This window comes from Umbelopsis ramanniana (genome assembly GCF_025399195.1).
Source record: "Umbelopsis ramanniana AG unplaced genomic scaffold K450scaffold_13, whole genome shotgun sequence".
NCBI classification, from domain to species: domain Eukaryota; kingdom Fungi; phylum Mucoromycota; class Umbelopsidomycetes; order Umbelopsidales; family Umbelopsidaceae; genus Umbelopsis; species Umbelopsis ramanniana.
Window position 1 is genome coordinate 57,832 of NW_026252099.1, and position 14,173 is coordinate 72,004.

General features: G+C 42.2%; 5 protein-coding genes across 5 annotated transcripts; 2 read left to right on the forward strand and 3 right to left on the reverse strand.

Moving 5' to 3' along the window:
* The first annotated feature begins 137 nt into the window (after nucleotides 1-137).
* K450DRAFT_230612 (uncharacterized protein) lies at nucleotides 138-3,172 on the forward strand. Its single transcript, XM_051587281.1, has 13 exons — nucleotides 138-597; nucleotides 672-770; nucleotides 836-961; nucleotides 1,024-1,084; nucleotides 1,144-1,220; nucleotides 1,366-1,409; nucleotides 1,487-1,589; nucleotides 1,653-1,803; nucleotides 1,870-1,966; nucleotides 2,044-2,233; nucleotides 2,300-2,486; nucleotides 2,552-2,732; nucleotides 2,809-3,172. Exons 1-13 carry the CDS (start codon nucleotides 235-237, stop codon nucleotides 2,900-2,902), a joined length of 1,773 nt encoding a protein of 590 aa, XP_051446672.1. The 5' UTR covers nucleotides 138-234; the 3' UTR covers nucleotides 2,903-3,172.
* K450DRAFT_230614 (uncharacterized protein) lies at nucleotides 3,082-5,639 on the reverse strand. The gene is made up of 5 exons (XM_051587282.1): nucleotides 5,311-5,639; nucleotides 4,094-5,239; nucleotides 3,770-4,025; nucleotides 3,622-3,698; nucleotides 3,082-3,426 (listed from the first exon to the last, which is right to left on the reverse strand). The coding sequence occupies exons 1-5, from the start codon at nucleotides 5,506-5,508 to the stop codon at nucleotides 3,262-3,264; spliced, it is 1,842 nt and encodes a 613-aa protein (XP_051446673.1). The 5' UTR covers nucleotides 5,509-5,639; the 3' UTR covers nucleotides 3,082-3,261.
* Nucleotides 5,640-7,658: 2,019 nt separating this feature from the next.
* On the forward strand, nucleotides 7,659-9,176 carry K450DRAFT_230625 (uncharacterized protein). The gene is made up of 7 exons (XM_051587283.1): nucleotides 7,659-7,981; nucleotides 8,051-8,103; nucleotides 8,167-8,250; nucleotides 8,327-8,501; nucleotides 8,584-8,677; nucleotides 8,744-8,809; nucleotides 8,882-9,176. Exons 1-7 carry the CDS (start codon nucleotides 7,806-7,808, stop codon nucleotides 9,056-9,058), a joined length of 825 nt encoding a protein of 274 aa, XP_051446674.1. The 5' UTR covers nucleotides 7,659-7,805; the 3' UTR covers nucleotides 9,059-9,176.
* A 206-nt stretch (nucleotides 9,177-9,382) lies between these two features.
* Nucleotides 9,383-11,287, reverse strand: K450DRAFT_230632 (uncharacterized protein). Its single transcript, XM_051587284.1, has 3 exons — nucleotides 11,154-11,287; nucleotides 10,526-11,081; nucleotides 9,383-10,459 (listed from the first exon to the last, which is right to left on the reverse strand). Exons 1-3 carry the CDS (start codon nucleotides 11,272-11,274, stop codon nucleotides 9,487-9,489), a joined length of 1,650 nt encoding a protein of 549 aa, XP_051446675.1. The 5' UTR covers nucleotides 11,275-11,287; the 3' UTR covers nucleotides 9,383-9,486.
* Nucleotides 11,288-11,520: 233 nt separating this feature from the next.
* On the reverse strand, nucleotides 11,521-14,070 carry K450DRAFT_230635 (uncharacterized protein). The gene is made up of 6 exons (XM_051587285.1): nucleotides 13,244-14,070; nucleotides 12,362-13,179; nucleotides 12,184-12,296; nucleotides 12,056-12,104; nucleotides 11,821-11,981; nucleotides 11,521-11,751 (listed from the first exon to the last, which is right to left on the reverse strand). Exons 1-6 carry the CDS (start codon nucleotides 13,964-13,966, stop codon nucleotides 11,630-11,632), a joined length of 1,986 nt encoding a protein of 661 aa, XP_051446676.1. The 5' UTR covers nucleotides 13,967-14,070; the 3' UTR covers nucleotides 11,521-11,629.
* Nucleotides 14,071-14,173: the final 103 nt, after the last annotated feature.

A 14,173-nucleotide genomic window follows, 5' to 3' on the forward strand; every position in this document is an offset into this window, starting at 1 on the left:
TCAGGTCCTTTTTATTAAAATGGTAGAAGACACAATTGATTGCTTTGCACCTGAAATTGAAGTCACATGAACGTCACGGGAACACCATAATGGCCACCATTGCTCAGCATGACTTTCAGCTTATCAGTTCGTCTGCAGCCTTCTCCTCACAATTCCTGTTTAACCATTATTGCAAACTCTTAATACTCACTGCCACCAATTGTAACAACAGCTAAAACAAAGTCGTTCACAGCCATGGATAGTTCAGTACTGAGTTTCGGCAAGAATATGTACGACAGGCTGCGCGAAAGTGTTTTGTCGTCCAACTATAGATCGCCGTATACGCTTGTTGACGAAGGTAACGACGACGACGACGACGAAGAATCTGTTCAAAGCCCAAGCAACATGTTCTTCTCCGTCCAGGCTCCGAATCCGGAATCTATACCCATGACAGACTCACGGGCATTTTACGACGAACGCATAACTAATGGCGAAAACACAAGTGAACTCTTCGATAGCGACTATAGAGCTAATCAGTACAGCGATGGTGACCTTGGTTACTCTGACTTTTCATATACTCGTATGTCGGAGTTTCAGTCGGATGCAGAAGAACTGCCAGTAAGTGTGCACATTAAGCTGAACAAGAGACAAACGTTCTTTCACTGACAGGTACATTGTTTGCTCATTGAAAGCAACCGTCTGCCATATATCTCGACGTTCCACCTCCAGTTAATTCAACAAATTCCCAAAAGCGTACGCTAGCGGAGTCGCTCCTACCAACGACGTCGGCGGTATGTTGCTATCAGATGTAAAACCACTTTACATAAATGCGCTAATCGATTTCTCCACTCAAAAGATACCAGCAGATGTTACAACTGTCAAACCCCACATGAAATTGAAAGATCCATTTTTCGCATTTCTTTATGTTATAGCATTTTTGATTTTTATTGTATCTGGACTTGTGATCCTTTTCACGACAGATGTAAGTGTCTCCGCTTTGCTTAGTAGGAGATATCAAAGCGATATTAATGTCCTATGTTTCAGTCTCATGCCATTGAAGATTTTTCAAGAGGAACTGTTTTTATAGCCATCAAAGGCAGCGCAGGTAAGATTCCTTTGACGATATAGCATCACGCTATAGACCGCTTTAACAATCCAATATAGGCATTCTAGCCATCATGTTTAGTCTGGCATTAGCCGTGAGCGCAATCTGGATCATTCTACTTCGCAAATATGCTCGTGTAAGTTACATTGATTCATCTTCTTTTTCGTCCAAGCGGATGCCTTATGAATCATTCTTTCTAGTATTTGATTTGGGGAACTATTGCTACCGTGCCCGTAGCCACTTTTGGCATCTTCTTGTGGACTATTATTGAATCTTTTCAGAGCAATTTTATAGAAGGAAGTGGGCCAACTGGACACGACACACGGTATGAACTTGACCGCTTTTGTGAGCGCTCACCATTTCCAACTTTTACTGATTTTGTGTCATCTTTACCGTCCATAGCTTGACCATTATGTCTTTCTTCCCGCTTGTCACTGGAATCCTTTACCTTCGGATATTGCTAGGTAATAAGGAGAAGATTGAGCATACATTGACAGTCTTCGAGGTAAGTCTGATCTATTATGTTCAGTTCGACTCTGTGACCTTTTTATTGATCGTTCTTGGATAGCTGGCATGTGATGTATTGCGTGCCAATCCAGAAGCTGTTTTGCTCTCTGTCTCACTCATGGGCGTATTTGTCGCATTTTCAAGCTTATGGATTGTCTTGTTTAGCCGACTATGGCTAATCGGCCACACCATTTCGCCTACCACACCTTCAGGTACGATACCAGCTGCTTAATTTAGCACAATACTTTGAATGCGATTTTAACGACCATTAAAAAAAGGAATCGAATGGGTGGTCAATAACAATGTATACCTTCTTGCGACGTTTTATATCTTTTTCTATCTGTGGACCGCTTCTCTCCTAATCAATATTCAAAGGTAATAGCTGCTTCAAGTTTGCTCACAACTTTTTTTTTGCATTCATCAGAACTAAAGCATTTATTTCTCTTCTACAGGTTTTCTCTGGCTGGGGTGACCGCACAATGGTATTTTCATCGACATGAGCCTGTAGACTCTATTTCAGCAAATCCTTCGAAAGCGGCTCTGACAAGAGCCTGCACAACTTCACTTGGCACTGTGGCTGTGGGAGCATTGCTCCTATCCATAGTTCAAACATTTCAAGTCGTATCAATACAAGTACAGAAGGTATAGTATTGGAGCGATATATTAAGTGTTGCTTTATAAGGTCGCTAACGCTAATGCATACGACAGCGATTGAAAGCAAGCAATATTGTATTTGGAGCCATTTTAGGCTGTCTGAAATTCATAGAGATGATTGTAGGAGCCATCAACAATGAAACTATAATCCTTGCAGGCATTACTGGAGAATCTTTCTTAGCTTCTGCAAGATCAGTGACAAAGGTGTTCAGAAGAAACTTGATCTCTGGTGTTCTAGAAGGTAAAAATAGTTCATCTAATTTTCGCTGGCAATGTCCTAAGTCATTCACACACGTTTGCTTTCAGGTCTCCTCACTCGGATGATTCTTAATATCAGCGCCTTGATGCTTTCACTGTTTTCAGGATTTGCAACGTACATTTTTGTAACAAGATCCTTACACTCTCCACATGGCATGATTGTTGGTTTTCTTGCGGCTGTGGTACCATTTTACATATCCCGGTTCTTTACCAGTCTTCTCAATAATATGTAAGTCATCCCTATTTTCTAATCAGTCCCGCCATTGTAGAGTTCGTGCAAAAAGTAACACGCCATCTCCTTTAAGAATTGATGCCTTGTTTGTGAGCTATGCTATCGACCTGGACACTAACACCGTTCATTGCAATGCGGCTCACAAAGTGTTTGGTAGTATTTCATAGACCGATCGCCAACCTTTTTCTATGCTTCCTTTTCTTCCAATAATGTAAACGCGCCCTGTATACAACTCATATTATATTACAAATACTGTCTGTGTTCATGATGTCTATAATACCGCTTTAACACACCGAATCTGAGGAGAAATACTTTTTAAGAGAAATGGATTAATGGGGCTGCAACCTCAAGATGATAAAGTGCACAGCAAGCAATTGAAGGTCGTTGTACGAAGACTTCTATTGTGAACAGCGAACCAAGAAAAAATTTTGTATAATGGGATTTTTGATTTGTATGACTGTATGCGAGTGTGTGTACATGAAGTAAAAAAGAATTAAATAATAACAAGCTTGTTCACATTCATTTCCTATGAATCTGTGCCATTATAACGTGTGATACCATTAATGATCATCGCTTCTACACCGTATCGCTCCTGAACTTTCACGTTTTGTGGATTGACGTTGGCCGGCCCAAACGTCGTCAGAATAAGCCCACTCTCCTTTACGTTAGTGATGAGCGATGGTACATGAACCTATACATGATAACGTTAGCCGGTACTCAAGTCAGGCAATACCCAATTTTTTTTTGTTTCAAATGGACTTACAAGTGGTGTAGCTTCCGCAATGATACCAAGAAGGTTGGTGCGCTTAGCAAACTTGACAGCTTCCTTGAGGGAGGTACAACGCACATCTTCTTCGATATCGTTGATATTTTCCACCTTATCTGCATCTGGTTCCTTTCGCTTGCCACCACGTCTCGTTGCTGACCTTTTAACACCGCAGTGAGTGTTGAAGAAGACAGCGTCTAGGTGGAGAATATGGATGTTAATTTTAAGTGGCCCATACACTGTCTTTTTTTTTCAATGGTACACTTACAGTTTGGCTGTTTCCAGTTGAGCGCCGTACAAATGGAAGGATTGAAAGAGGAAAAGAAAAGGGATCGATTGGCAGGCCCGTTTTCATCGTTGTTACTGTTGGCCAGATTGGCAGCATGTACGTGATCGTAGACACATTGAAGGATGGCATCTACATAGTCATTGCAACCAGCAATGTTCGCAAATCCATGCTCAACAAGATCGCTGGGCATAGGGTAACGAATTTCCAAATTGACGCCCATAGATTGTGGGAGGTTCTGTGTGGTGTGAGGACGTTGAGTAAACCATGCCATATCATCTTTGTTAGCATCACCACTGGACTCACCTTTAGCAATTGTTCTAATGATATCATAGGTTGCTGATCGCTATACTGTCGAATTAAGCTACTGTTACCGGTCTGGTAATCGACTTCGCCTTCACCATCGACATTTTCGACCTTGATAGCGCTGGTGATTCGATCTCCCAGAGCTCTGAACTGGTCAAAGGCGACATCGGAAACGAACAAGTCAAATTGGTCGACAGGAAGTCGCCAATTGGCAAACACGACCGGCACCAAATCTCTCGTCACCTGGACCACCACCTTCAAGTAATCGCCAGACAATGACGAAGCGGTGATCAATGAAGGGACGGCGCTCACAGTGGTACCAGCAGTAGGATTTGACATTGATGGCGTTCCAGTATGACTTCCAGGAACTGCGTTATCGGATGCTGATAGCGATGAAGTTGAGATTGGAGGTGGGGCAATGGTATTTGTAGACTTCCAGTATGTTTCGATACGGCCGCCAATTTCGAGTTGAACACCATGGAATGGTTTGATAACCGCAAACTCAAATGTGAGCTCTCCAACTACTTTCAAGTGACTGTCGAATAATGGTATGGTTTGCTTTGCATTACTGCCCTTGAGAACGCCTTGAGCGTTATTGATGCTGAAGGCGGAGGGTAAAGCCACACCGCGACCGATGACTTTGGAGCCAAAAGTTGGGTAAATATCAAATTCAAGGAAGAAGTCTTCCAGGTTATTGACTTGGAAGGTAAAGATTTCTCTTTCATCAACCAAAGGTAAAATAACGCTGTGTGGGATCATGCCAGTATCCGGTCGCGATGTAATAATTAGTTTTAGGGACGACATTTCCGTGTTGCCATAAAGCACAACTGGGGTCTCATTTCGCATGCTAGAATGATAACCGAGAGTGATCTGGACTTGGTGTTTCTTGACCAAATAGTTATGACCATAAATACGGAATGGTATGATGGGTGGTGGTAAAGATAGACTTGGAATGGTGTCGATGTCGAGATCATCCATGTTTTCATCGGAAGCGGTTTCAGTTGTATCTTGCATGGTGGCATCTTCTACCGTCTCCAGTTCACAACCAGCTTTGATCAAGAGTTCCACACAATCCATCTTGCCTTCCCAAGCGGCATAGTACAAAGCTGTCTTTCCGTTTTCATCCTTCACGTTGACCTTACAGCCAGCATCAATGAGAATTTTAGTACATTCCATGTTGCCGTCACTAGCCGCCCAAAAGATAGGAGTCCACATGCTGTACTTGTCTGGAACGTCGAGATTGTCCTTTTCTTGTGACAGTATTTTGCAGAGTTCGATATGACCTTCTCTAGCCACAATATGCAGTGGGTACAATCCTTCAGGGTTCGGAATGCTTTTGGCTCCAAACCGGTATAACAGCATTGTAATCTCTGTGTGGCCGTAATGACAAGCAAGTGAGAGTGGGTTGTGACCATCGTTGTGTGGTTCAGCACTTGCACCGTTTTCCAGAAGAATCTCTACACATCGAGTGTGGCTATTGATGATGGCGTAAATGAGAGGAGTGAAGCCATCATGGTCATTGACATTCACTTTAACGCCTTGAGCCAGGAGGTATTCGGTACAGTCATTGAAGCCATTCATACTGGCATAATGCAGAGCTGTTCTGCCGTATACATCTGCTGTGCGAACATTTGCGCCATGGCTGACACAAAGTTTGAGCAATTCCAGTTGCCCAGACATGGCAGCCTCATGCAAGCAGCTTCTTTCATTGATATCATCGACATACTGGAAGTTAACATGTCCTGTTTCGATGAGTACCATGGCACTTTCAATAGATCCTTCCGAGCAAGCATGTAAGAATACTCTCGATATTCGCTCCCGATCTTCTGGCGATGGATGTTGTCGCATACGTTCTAACGTCTCTTTGACAGCTGTTAGTCGATTGCCTGAGATGGCCTTCACAAGATCCAGCTCCAAGTCATCCATGACGACAGTTTCAGTATTATCATTGGGAAACTCGAATCTGAGAGCTTCAGATGATGGTGTCACTGGCTGAACCGGGGTTGTCGCAATGCCGTCTTGAATGTTGTTGAGTTCTATAACATTGGTGGATGCAATATCTGCCAATTCAGTCAAGACTTGAGTGTTGAAGCAAGGCTGAATGTCAATCTGTCTGGACAAATAGAGCTCTTTGGTGCTTGATTTCGATCGCTTGTCCCATTTTTTAAGAATTTTACGGAAACCTTCGTTATTGAGCTCCACATATTTCTATACAGATCAAAGTCAGCCATTTTGTAGGTCGACGAACCGGCCGCCTACGCCACACCTATATTGAATATGGAAAATACCTGAATTTTGTTCAAGTCCTGCTCGAATTGATTGAAGGCCTCTTTCAACGAGTTGAGTAAGGTTGATTCGTAGGTAAGTCTTCTTCCATTAGACTGTAAAATACGCTTTTTGTCGACTAATGAACGAAGTCGCACTTTGAGCTCATTCTCCTTTTGCAAATAGAAATTGTTGATCTATAACCAAGAGGTTGTTGAGTAAAGAGAGCTTAGATTATCTCTATCCGGTCAGAAACGGAAGCTGTTACATACCTTTTCCAACTCGCGCTCGAGTTTAAAGAAGAAGGCAGCTTTCTGTGACTGAAGTAGCTTTGAGCGATCGTCCTCGGGTGATACTCCAGGAGGCAGCGATGCAGATACGGTGACGGCGCTATATGGTCTATCATTCACGCTCTTGAGAAGATTCTTAATGAACTTCTTTAAGCCTTTATAGTCGAGGTAATGCGCACTCCACTCAGTGAATTGCTGACTCTGGATTTGCTTGCCAAACTATAACATTAAAGAGAATGATGTTTGAGATTCTGTACTTCGTCATAACTATGATTTACGAGGCTTTCAAATACCTTCATGCCGAGAGCGAGTGAGTCTGGTTACAACCACACAATCACGGGTTTGAAATTCTATGGTTGTTAAAAAAAAAAAAATTGAGGCCGCTGAGCTGGGACAGAAATCTGAACTTTGATGTTCTCCAGTCAGCGATCCTAAATTGTGCACGTTCTGAACACTTCGTCCGTTAATTGTTACAAAACTGATATTTTATTATTTTTTACTGTACTCTTTTCGTTGTGGTAACCATAGCTCTTCCGACACTTTTTCTGCCCATTCTATCACAACGGAGTACGGTCAATTATGATAAAAAAAAATTTCCTTTCGCTGAACTGAAACACACCATAACTTACCAGGTTTTGGAAGCTGGATCTTGGACATGATGCTTTTGATAAACTCGGCTTCGTCTGACATCAAATTTTTCATTATTGGCCATAAATGTAACTGAACAAGTTTCGCGTTTTGCCTACCTTCAGGTATATTGACGTCCTCTGAGATTTCAAATCGAACAGGCTCTGGCTTGCCAGCCTGCATTGTATTAGCATCGAATGCCTCCTTGAGATTTCCTTCGTCGTCTTGTTCATGCTGTTCATAATAACCGGCATCATCATTATCATCGTCTTCATCATAATCTTGAGGAAGCTGCTCGTAACCAAATTCTTCCATGTCACCTTCGTCACTGCTTTCTTCGTGGTTGGTTTCGCCCTGCTGTAAAACAACTAAAAAAAAAAATGGCCATAGTCAGCATAAAGCAACAGCGCCATGGCATATTTTGAGGTCTTACGTCTGTCTAAAGTACGTGCAAAATCCTCTACAACATCTTGGTCTTGATTGATATCCATTGTGGTATCTATGTCGGATGAGTAGGTTGAATCATCGCCATGACCGTCCGGGGGTGGTGTTTGTTCCAGATTGAGCATGTTCAAGTCTCAAAAAAAAAAACCGTCGACAATTGCTTACTCCGCCCCCGTATGGCTTCTTTGGTAGATTACTCGTCCGCGTCAGAGAGTGAATCAGAAACCAGCCCGCAAACCACTCAAATTGGCAAGCGATCCCGGTAATTAATGACATTCAAACTCAATCGTTTGGCATACTTCGCTACTGACTGGCGCGGCCGCCTATGAAGTAGTGATAGCTCTTTACCACCATTGCCAGCTGCCTTCAAACACATTCGAACTGGTACAGTGATCTACTTGTTTGTGGTCCCTAACACGTAGATCGCGACTAAACTAGTCGAAATAGATGATAACCCTGAGAAATACCAAGGGAGAATACGGACCGTCCCACATACGGAAGGACAATGGCCAACTCACGTTTACATAGAAGGTGCTTACATGAAACCATAATCTAAACAATGATTAACCAATGTATTCGTCTCCGCTCACTTCCGTTTATGAGACAGTGCCGTGTTCAAAGGAAATCAAAGATATAACAGCCCATATTGACAGCTCTCCGATTAAAGTGGACTGTCCTGACGACTTGTGCCATATCAGTCTCAGTAAATGCCTCTATTTGAAAGAATTTCAGCATGAAACATTTGTAGCTCAGATCAAGAGGGGAATCAAATTAATAAAGCCGTAAGTTCATGTTAGAAAATCGCGTTTCGATTCGTCAAAGAGCAGTCTAGGTCTTACCGTACATTTTTAACGTCTTCTATAGGTTCTCTTTGTCGTTTGCGGCAATAGCCCCCCTCACAAACGAAGTTAATACACGATCGTTTTGTTCTTTAGAAGTTGGTTATGGTTACAACGAGGTAAGCTGTTATCAAGTCATCATCGTTATTTTGTAAGGAAATAATATTCACTTATACCGAGGAAAGCTGGAAAAGTGCATGGCGGTAATAGACACAGTTGCTGAGAGACATCGTCAGCCAAAATTTTACCAGGTACGACAAAAAGTCCTGAAATGCCACCTAATACTAGAACAGAACTAATAATGAAGTAATCTATCTGTTCAGCCACCCCGCTTTCATGCTAGTATCGCTTGGTCTCTGAAATTAGAGTCGATAGAGAAGGCCATAGCCTCCATGCCAATGGAAAAAGAAGATAATTTGAGGAAAGCCCAATTCTATGTCACTCGCTTACTTATCAAAATAGGTAAAAAGGTGTCTAAAATAGAGTTACAAGGAAAGTAACTTAGACTGAGACTGAAGGACTGCAGCTCCCTATTGTTATAAACAGTATCTAGATTGTACAGTATAGAAAGACATTGACTGATAATGAGAAAGGATAATTAAAATATGCTAAATGTATGCTTCCTTTATAAAAAATTTTGTATGCGATCTTTTTTGTAAGCTTCGTTGCAGAAATCCACCCGCCCCTTCTGGTACATGAATATCTTGTCACTTCCATGACACTTCATTATTATAGCGAAGAAAAGGTCAAGCAGTCTATCAAAATCTACATATCAACAATAGCGTAGCCTTTAAAAAGTTTCTCAACCGGCAGAAATGTCAAGTGATGATTGGATTTTATTACAAACAAGATATAATAAAAAGTGGAGTGAAAAAATTACAAGACTGAGTGAGTGGGAATGGCAAATGTATGTACAAATGTAAATGATCTAGCCTGACGTGCCCATGAAAAGCGTTACCACTAGATATGCATTGAGACCTACTATGATTAGGGATACAATGGCTGATGCAACATTTGTAATGCGATTATTTATGTACAGTAGTGGCTCCAACTCTTGAATACCGATCTCCTCAAGTTCGCTAATTGTACCAGTCGGTTTGACTATGTTGTTGGATTCTTTAGACGGAACTGTCATGATGTCCATCTCTAAAGCGTGTTCATTTGTATGTTGTATCATTGATGCAGGTCTACTGCCAATATTGGTGGACTTTCCTGATTTGAAACTCTTGCTATTATCGTCATCGCTGTTATTATCCGCTATTTCTGAATCCAAGCGTTTAGGACTTTCTTCATCTTTGTAGACGCTAATGGTCATGACTCTCTTCATACCAGTGAAGATGACCAAAGGGATGACAGCAAATGGAAGTTGTATACTAAGAGCAACTTGGCTTGCAATCAACATGTTACTCAGTCCTTCCTTTCCACTTACAGCAGCGGCGATCATGGCCGGTACAATAGCAATGAGGCGAGTTACAAGCCTTCGTAACCAAGGTCGACTGGTCATGCCCAAAAATCCGGACATGATGATTTGGCCGGCCAATGTCGCGGTCAGGGTAGAACTTTGTCCGGAACATAACAATGCCAATGCAAAAATTACAGCTGCGGCTGATCCCAAATATTGTTGCAGTAATGCGTGGGCTTCAAACAGGTCTCCGACAACATGTTGTGATGATGCTGAGTAAAAGTTCGCCGAAAATACAATCAAAATGGCAGAGTTGACGAAGAAGGCGAACAAGAGTGCTATAAACAAATCCCAAAATGAATATCGTAAATGCCTCTTAATGTCGGAATCAAGAGCATCTTGGGATTGTTTGATATCAATTGCGTCGTGTAAACTTGGTCTGGTGTTCTTCCAGTTCCCACAGCGGGCTTGAACAAGGCTTGAGTGGAGGTAAAGATTACTACACACCATGCTGTTAGTTAGTATATATATTGGGGCAGGATCACAGTGGTATAATGGTACTTACTGAGGCATCACGGTGGCTCCTATTATACTGATAGCAACATAGAGCATACTCGAATCAGTAAATATATCGCGTGAAGGAAGATAGCCTTTCAGAACATCAACACCAACTGGTTTTGAATACACAAGTTCTATGGTAAAGCAAATACCAACGGTCAAGACCAAGATCATAACAAATACTTCAAACAATCGAACGATGCGTAAGCTTTTGGTATCATCTTTGTAAAAAGCTAGGATGATTAAAACATCCAAGCCAGTAATAGCGACTCCAATGGGAAGAGCCAGGTTAAACAGAAGATTGAGAGCAATAGCACTTCCAATAACCTCAGCTAAATCGCATGACACGATAGCAGCTTCACATAATAGGTATAATACGAAGTTGAGCCAACGAGGCAGAAACTTCCTACAAGCTTGCGATAAATCAAGTCCAGAAACGGTGCCTAAACGGATTGCTAGGTATTGAAGGTATATGGCCATTATATTTGATAGCAGTATAATGAAGAGTAACTTGTAACCGAACTGCGATCCAGCTTCTGCGTCTGATGCCCAATTGCCAGGATCTAGGAGGATGCAAGGACAACATTACAACATACTCTTATAGCTAAGCAGTCAGATGGTAAACCAAGTCTTACCTAGGTAACCTACAGCAACTATGAATCCCGGACCAACAAAGCGAAGAAAGTAGGTCAGGGTTTGCTTGCAAGAACCAAACATGTTCTTGAATCCCCGCATGAATTGAAGGTGCGGCAACATGCTGAAGGGCAAGGTTTACCGTCCAGACAAATACGTAGATTTGACGTTGACGAAAATTTCGACATGAAAATTTTATACCAGTTAGAATCACATGGTTGGATAATCGGCAAAAGCTCAAATTTCACCTGCAGCAACATGTAAAGTTTGTCATATCGAGAAAGAGTACACAATCGATGCATCGCTTCATTTAACATTGTGGCCAAAATCGTTCTATTGCCGTACACCAGCTTCCATCCAATGCACACCTTGTTCCGAAAACACTCAACATTTTAATGACAAGTTGACAAAAGATATCTGTGCAAATGAAAACTTGCGCCCTCCTCTGCTAAACCCTGACTGGTAAACAGGGTAACATTTATTTGTGATAATTAGAAATTTCAACACCTTCGATGCCTTCCACGGGGAATCCAAAAATCTGGCCATAAAACCATTGCTCAAGCTCAAGTGTGCGAATGATGTTTTCGGGCTTACGGAAACCTGGTAGAAACAATGAATGAGAGTTAGTGCAATGATGGTAAATTTAAGATTGCACAGTTGAGCACTGACCATGACTCTCGCCTTCATAAGCGACGTAAGCGTTAGGCACCTTGTTGGCATTCATAGCCTCCAACATGACCTCAGCCTGAGAGGGTGGTACAACCTTGTCATCCTGGCCTTGGAAGAGGATGACGGGACAGGAGATGTTGTTGACATAATGGATGGGCGACCTTCAAGACAAAATCGTTTGAATTTAATATTTCCCCAAATTAAGGCAAAAGATACTTTGTGCCTGCTTGCTTACCGTTTTCGGAAGAGCTCAATGTCCCTAGGGTATTGGCCAATAAGGTTATCTTTCGGATGGAAGGGTGTTAATATGTTGCTTCAGTCTAGAGACGTTGACTATAAATTTATCAGAGCTGTTGTTTTTACCTATATATCTCGACTCAAATTTATGACTTTCTTTTGCAATCAAGGTGATGTCGGAAATACCATAAAGACTGCATCCAGCTTTGAAAACTTCTGGGCGGAAAGTCAAACTTGCACTAATAGAAGAAGTCATATATGAGTCTGCGCCTTTCAAGTGATAGGAAAATGGTCATTAACTTACAGAGTAGTATATCCACCAGCACTAGCTCCCTTGATAGACAGCTTCTCACGGTCGACATAACCTTTCTCAGCCAAGTACAGAGCAGCATCACAGCAATCATCGACATCGACGACGCCCCAGTTTTTGTGAAGGCGATTTCTGTACTCCCTGCCATATCCACTGGATCCTCCATAATTAACGTCAGCGATAGCAAAACCTCTAGATGTCCAGTACAGGAAGTTGCGATTGTAAGAACCATCGACATTACCAGTGGGACCACCATGAGACAAAACGATCAATGGTGGTAAGCCTTCGCCTTGGAAATCAGGATTCTTGGGGGGATAGAAGAAGCAGTAACCCTCACCCAATTTTGTTGGGAAACTAATTTCTTGAGACACAGAAATGTAGGCATCATCAAGAGGCTCCAAGACAGAGCGTGAAAGATAGGCTGTCACTTTCTTTTCAGTGACATTGTAAGCAACGATGGTAGTAGGCTTATTAGACGATACACCAAGGAAGACCGCATAGTCCTCACCGTTATGGACGGCGGTAGATAAATGAGCGGCTCCTCTAAAGGGTGTTGGCAAATTGGTCAGCGTCTTGGTAGTTGCATCCAACACTGCGAGCGACGACTTGTTCTTGCAAAGAAGTTTGGTGGGATCTGATTGGAAAGGACGATAGTCTGTTTGTCCAAAGTTCCAAGTCGGGCCGCCGAATTCTTGTGCGAGATGTTGGGGTAACAAAAGCTGTATATCCCCACTTTCATACTTGTAAGGATTCCAAAATCCAGAGCGATCGGACATCACATATAATGTGCCGTCACTAGCATATCTAGGTTGCTATAACGATAAATGTTACATCACCTTCCGTTCTCTTAGAACAAGTCCATAATGATAAACATACCATGATACTCTCGTCAATCTTGTCGCCCACAACGCACTTGTCGTCAGAAAGCTGGACACCATTTGAAACAGATACGCTGGCAATGTGCAATTTGGTGAAATCCCAAGGCATGTTTGGATGATTCCATGTAACATATGCCAGTTTGGTACTGTCCGGGTTAAGACGTGGACTAATATAGAAATCATTTCCCTGGGCGATGACTTTAACAGCCAGATCAACATTATCACCAAGGAGGTCAATTGCTACAATGGTGTTGACAACGTCCTTTGGTGTTTCATTTTCGAAATGCTCTTCGCGAACGCAAATAAGAAAGCGCTCTTCTTGATCGATGACCATATCAGCATAGCGATAATAAGGGTTTTCTGGAACAACAGGTACGACCCGACCAGTGTTCAGGTCCAATTTATACAAACGATCGTCCATAATGTTCGAAAAATACAAGACATTCTTGTATACAGTGAATGCTCCGCCACCATATTCATGAGCCCGAGTACGACAGTTAAAACCGTCTGGTATGGCTACCTTTGTTTCGTCAGAACCATCGATTTTGCGTGAGAAAATTGTTACTCTACCGCTAGCCTCGCCAGAAGAACCGGTCCAGTAGACATTGTTTGTGGCGGGATCGACAACGACATTGAAATCATGTCGTGGACCAGATTCTTTGCCGAGAGATTCAGCAGTGATGGGCGAAGTCCATGAACCGAATGGCTTTGTTTGAACCATGAAGGGGGAGTGTACGGGATAAGCAGCGGAGTAAAAACCAGAGCAAATTGTATTTTATTTGTGCCGCGTAGGCCTTGCAAAGAAGTAATGTAGGTCTGTGTTTAATTGTTATTATGAGTCAAATTCACTCATAATTATTTCCTATGATGTGTCTTGATGATACCTATTACTTTGATGTATATCCTATTTCATAAATTTAGCACCCAT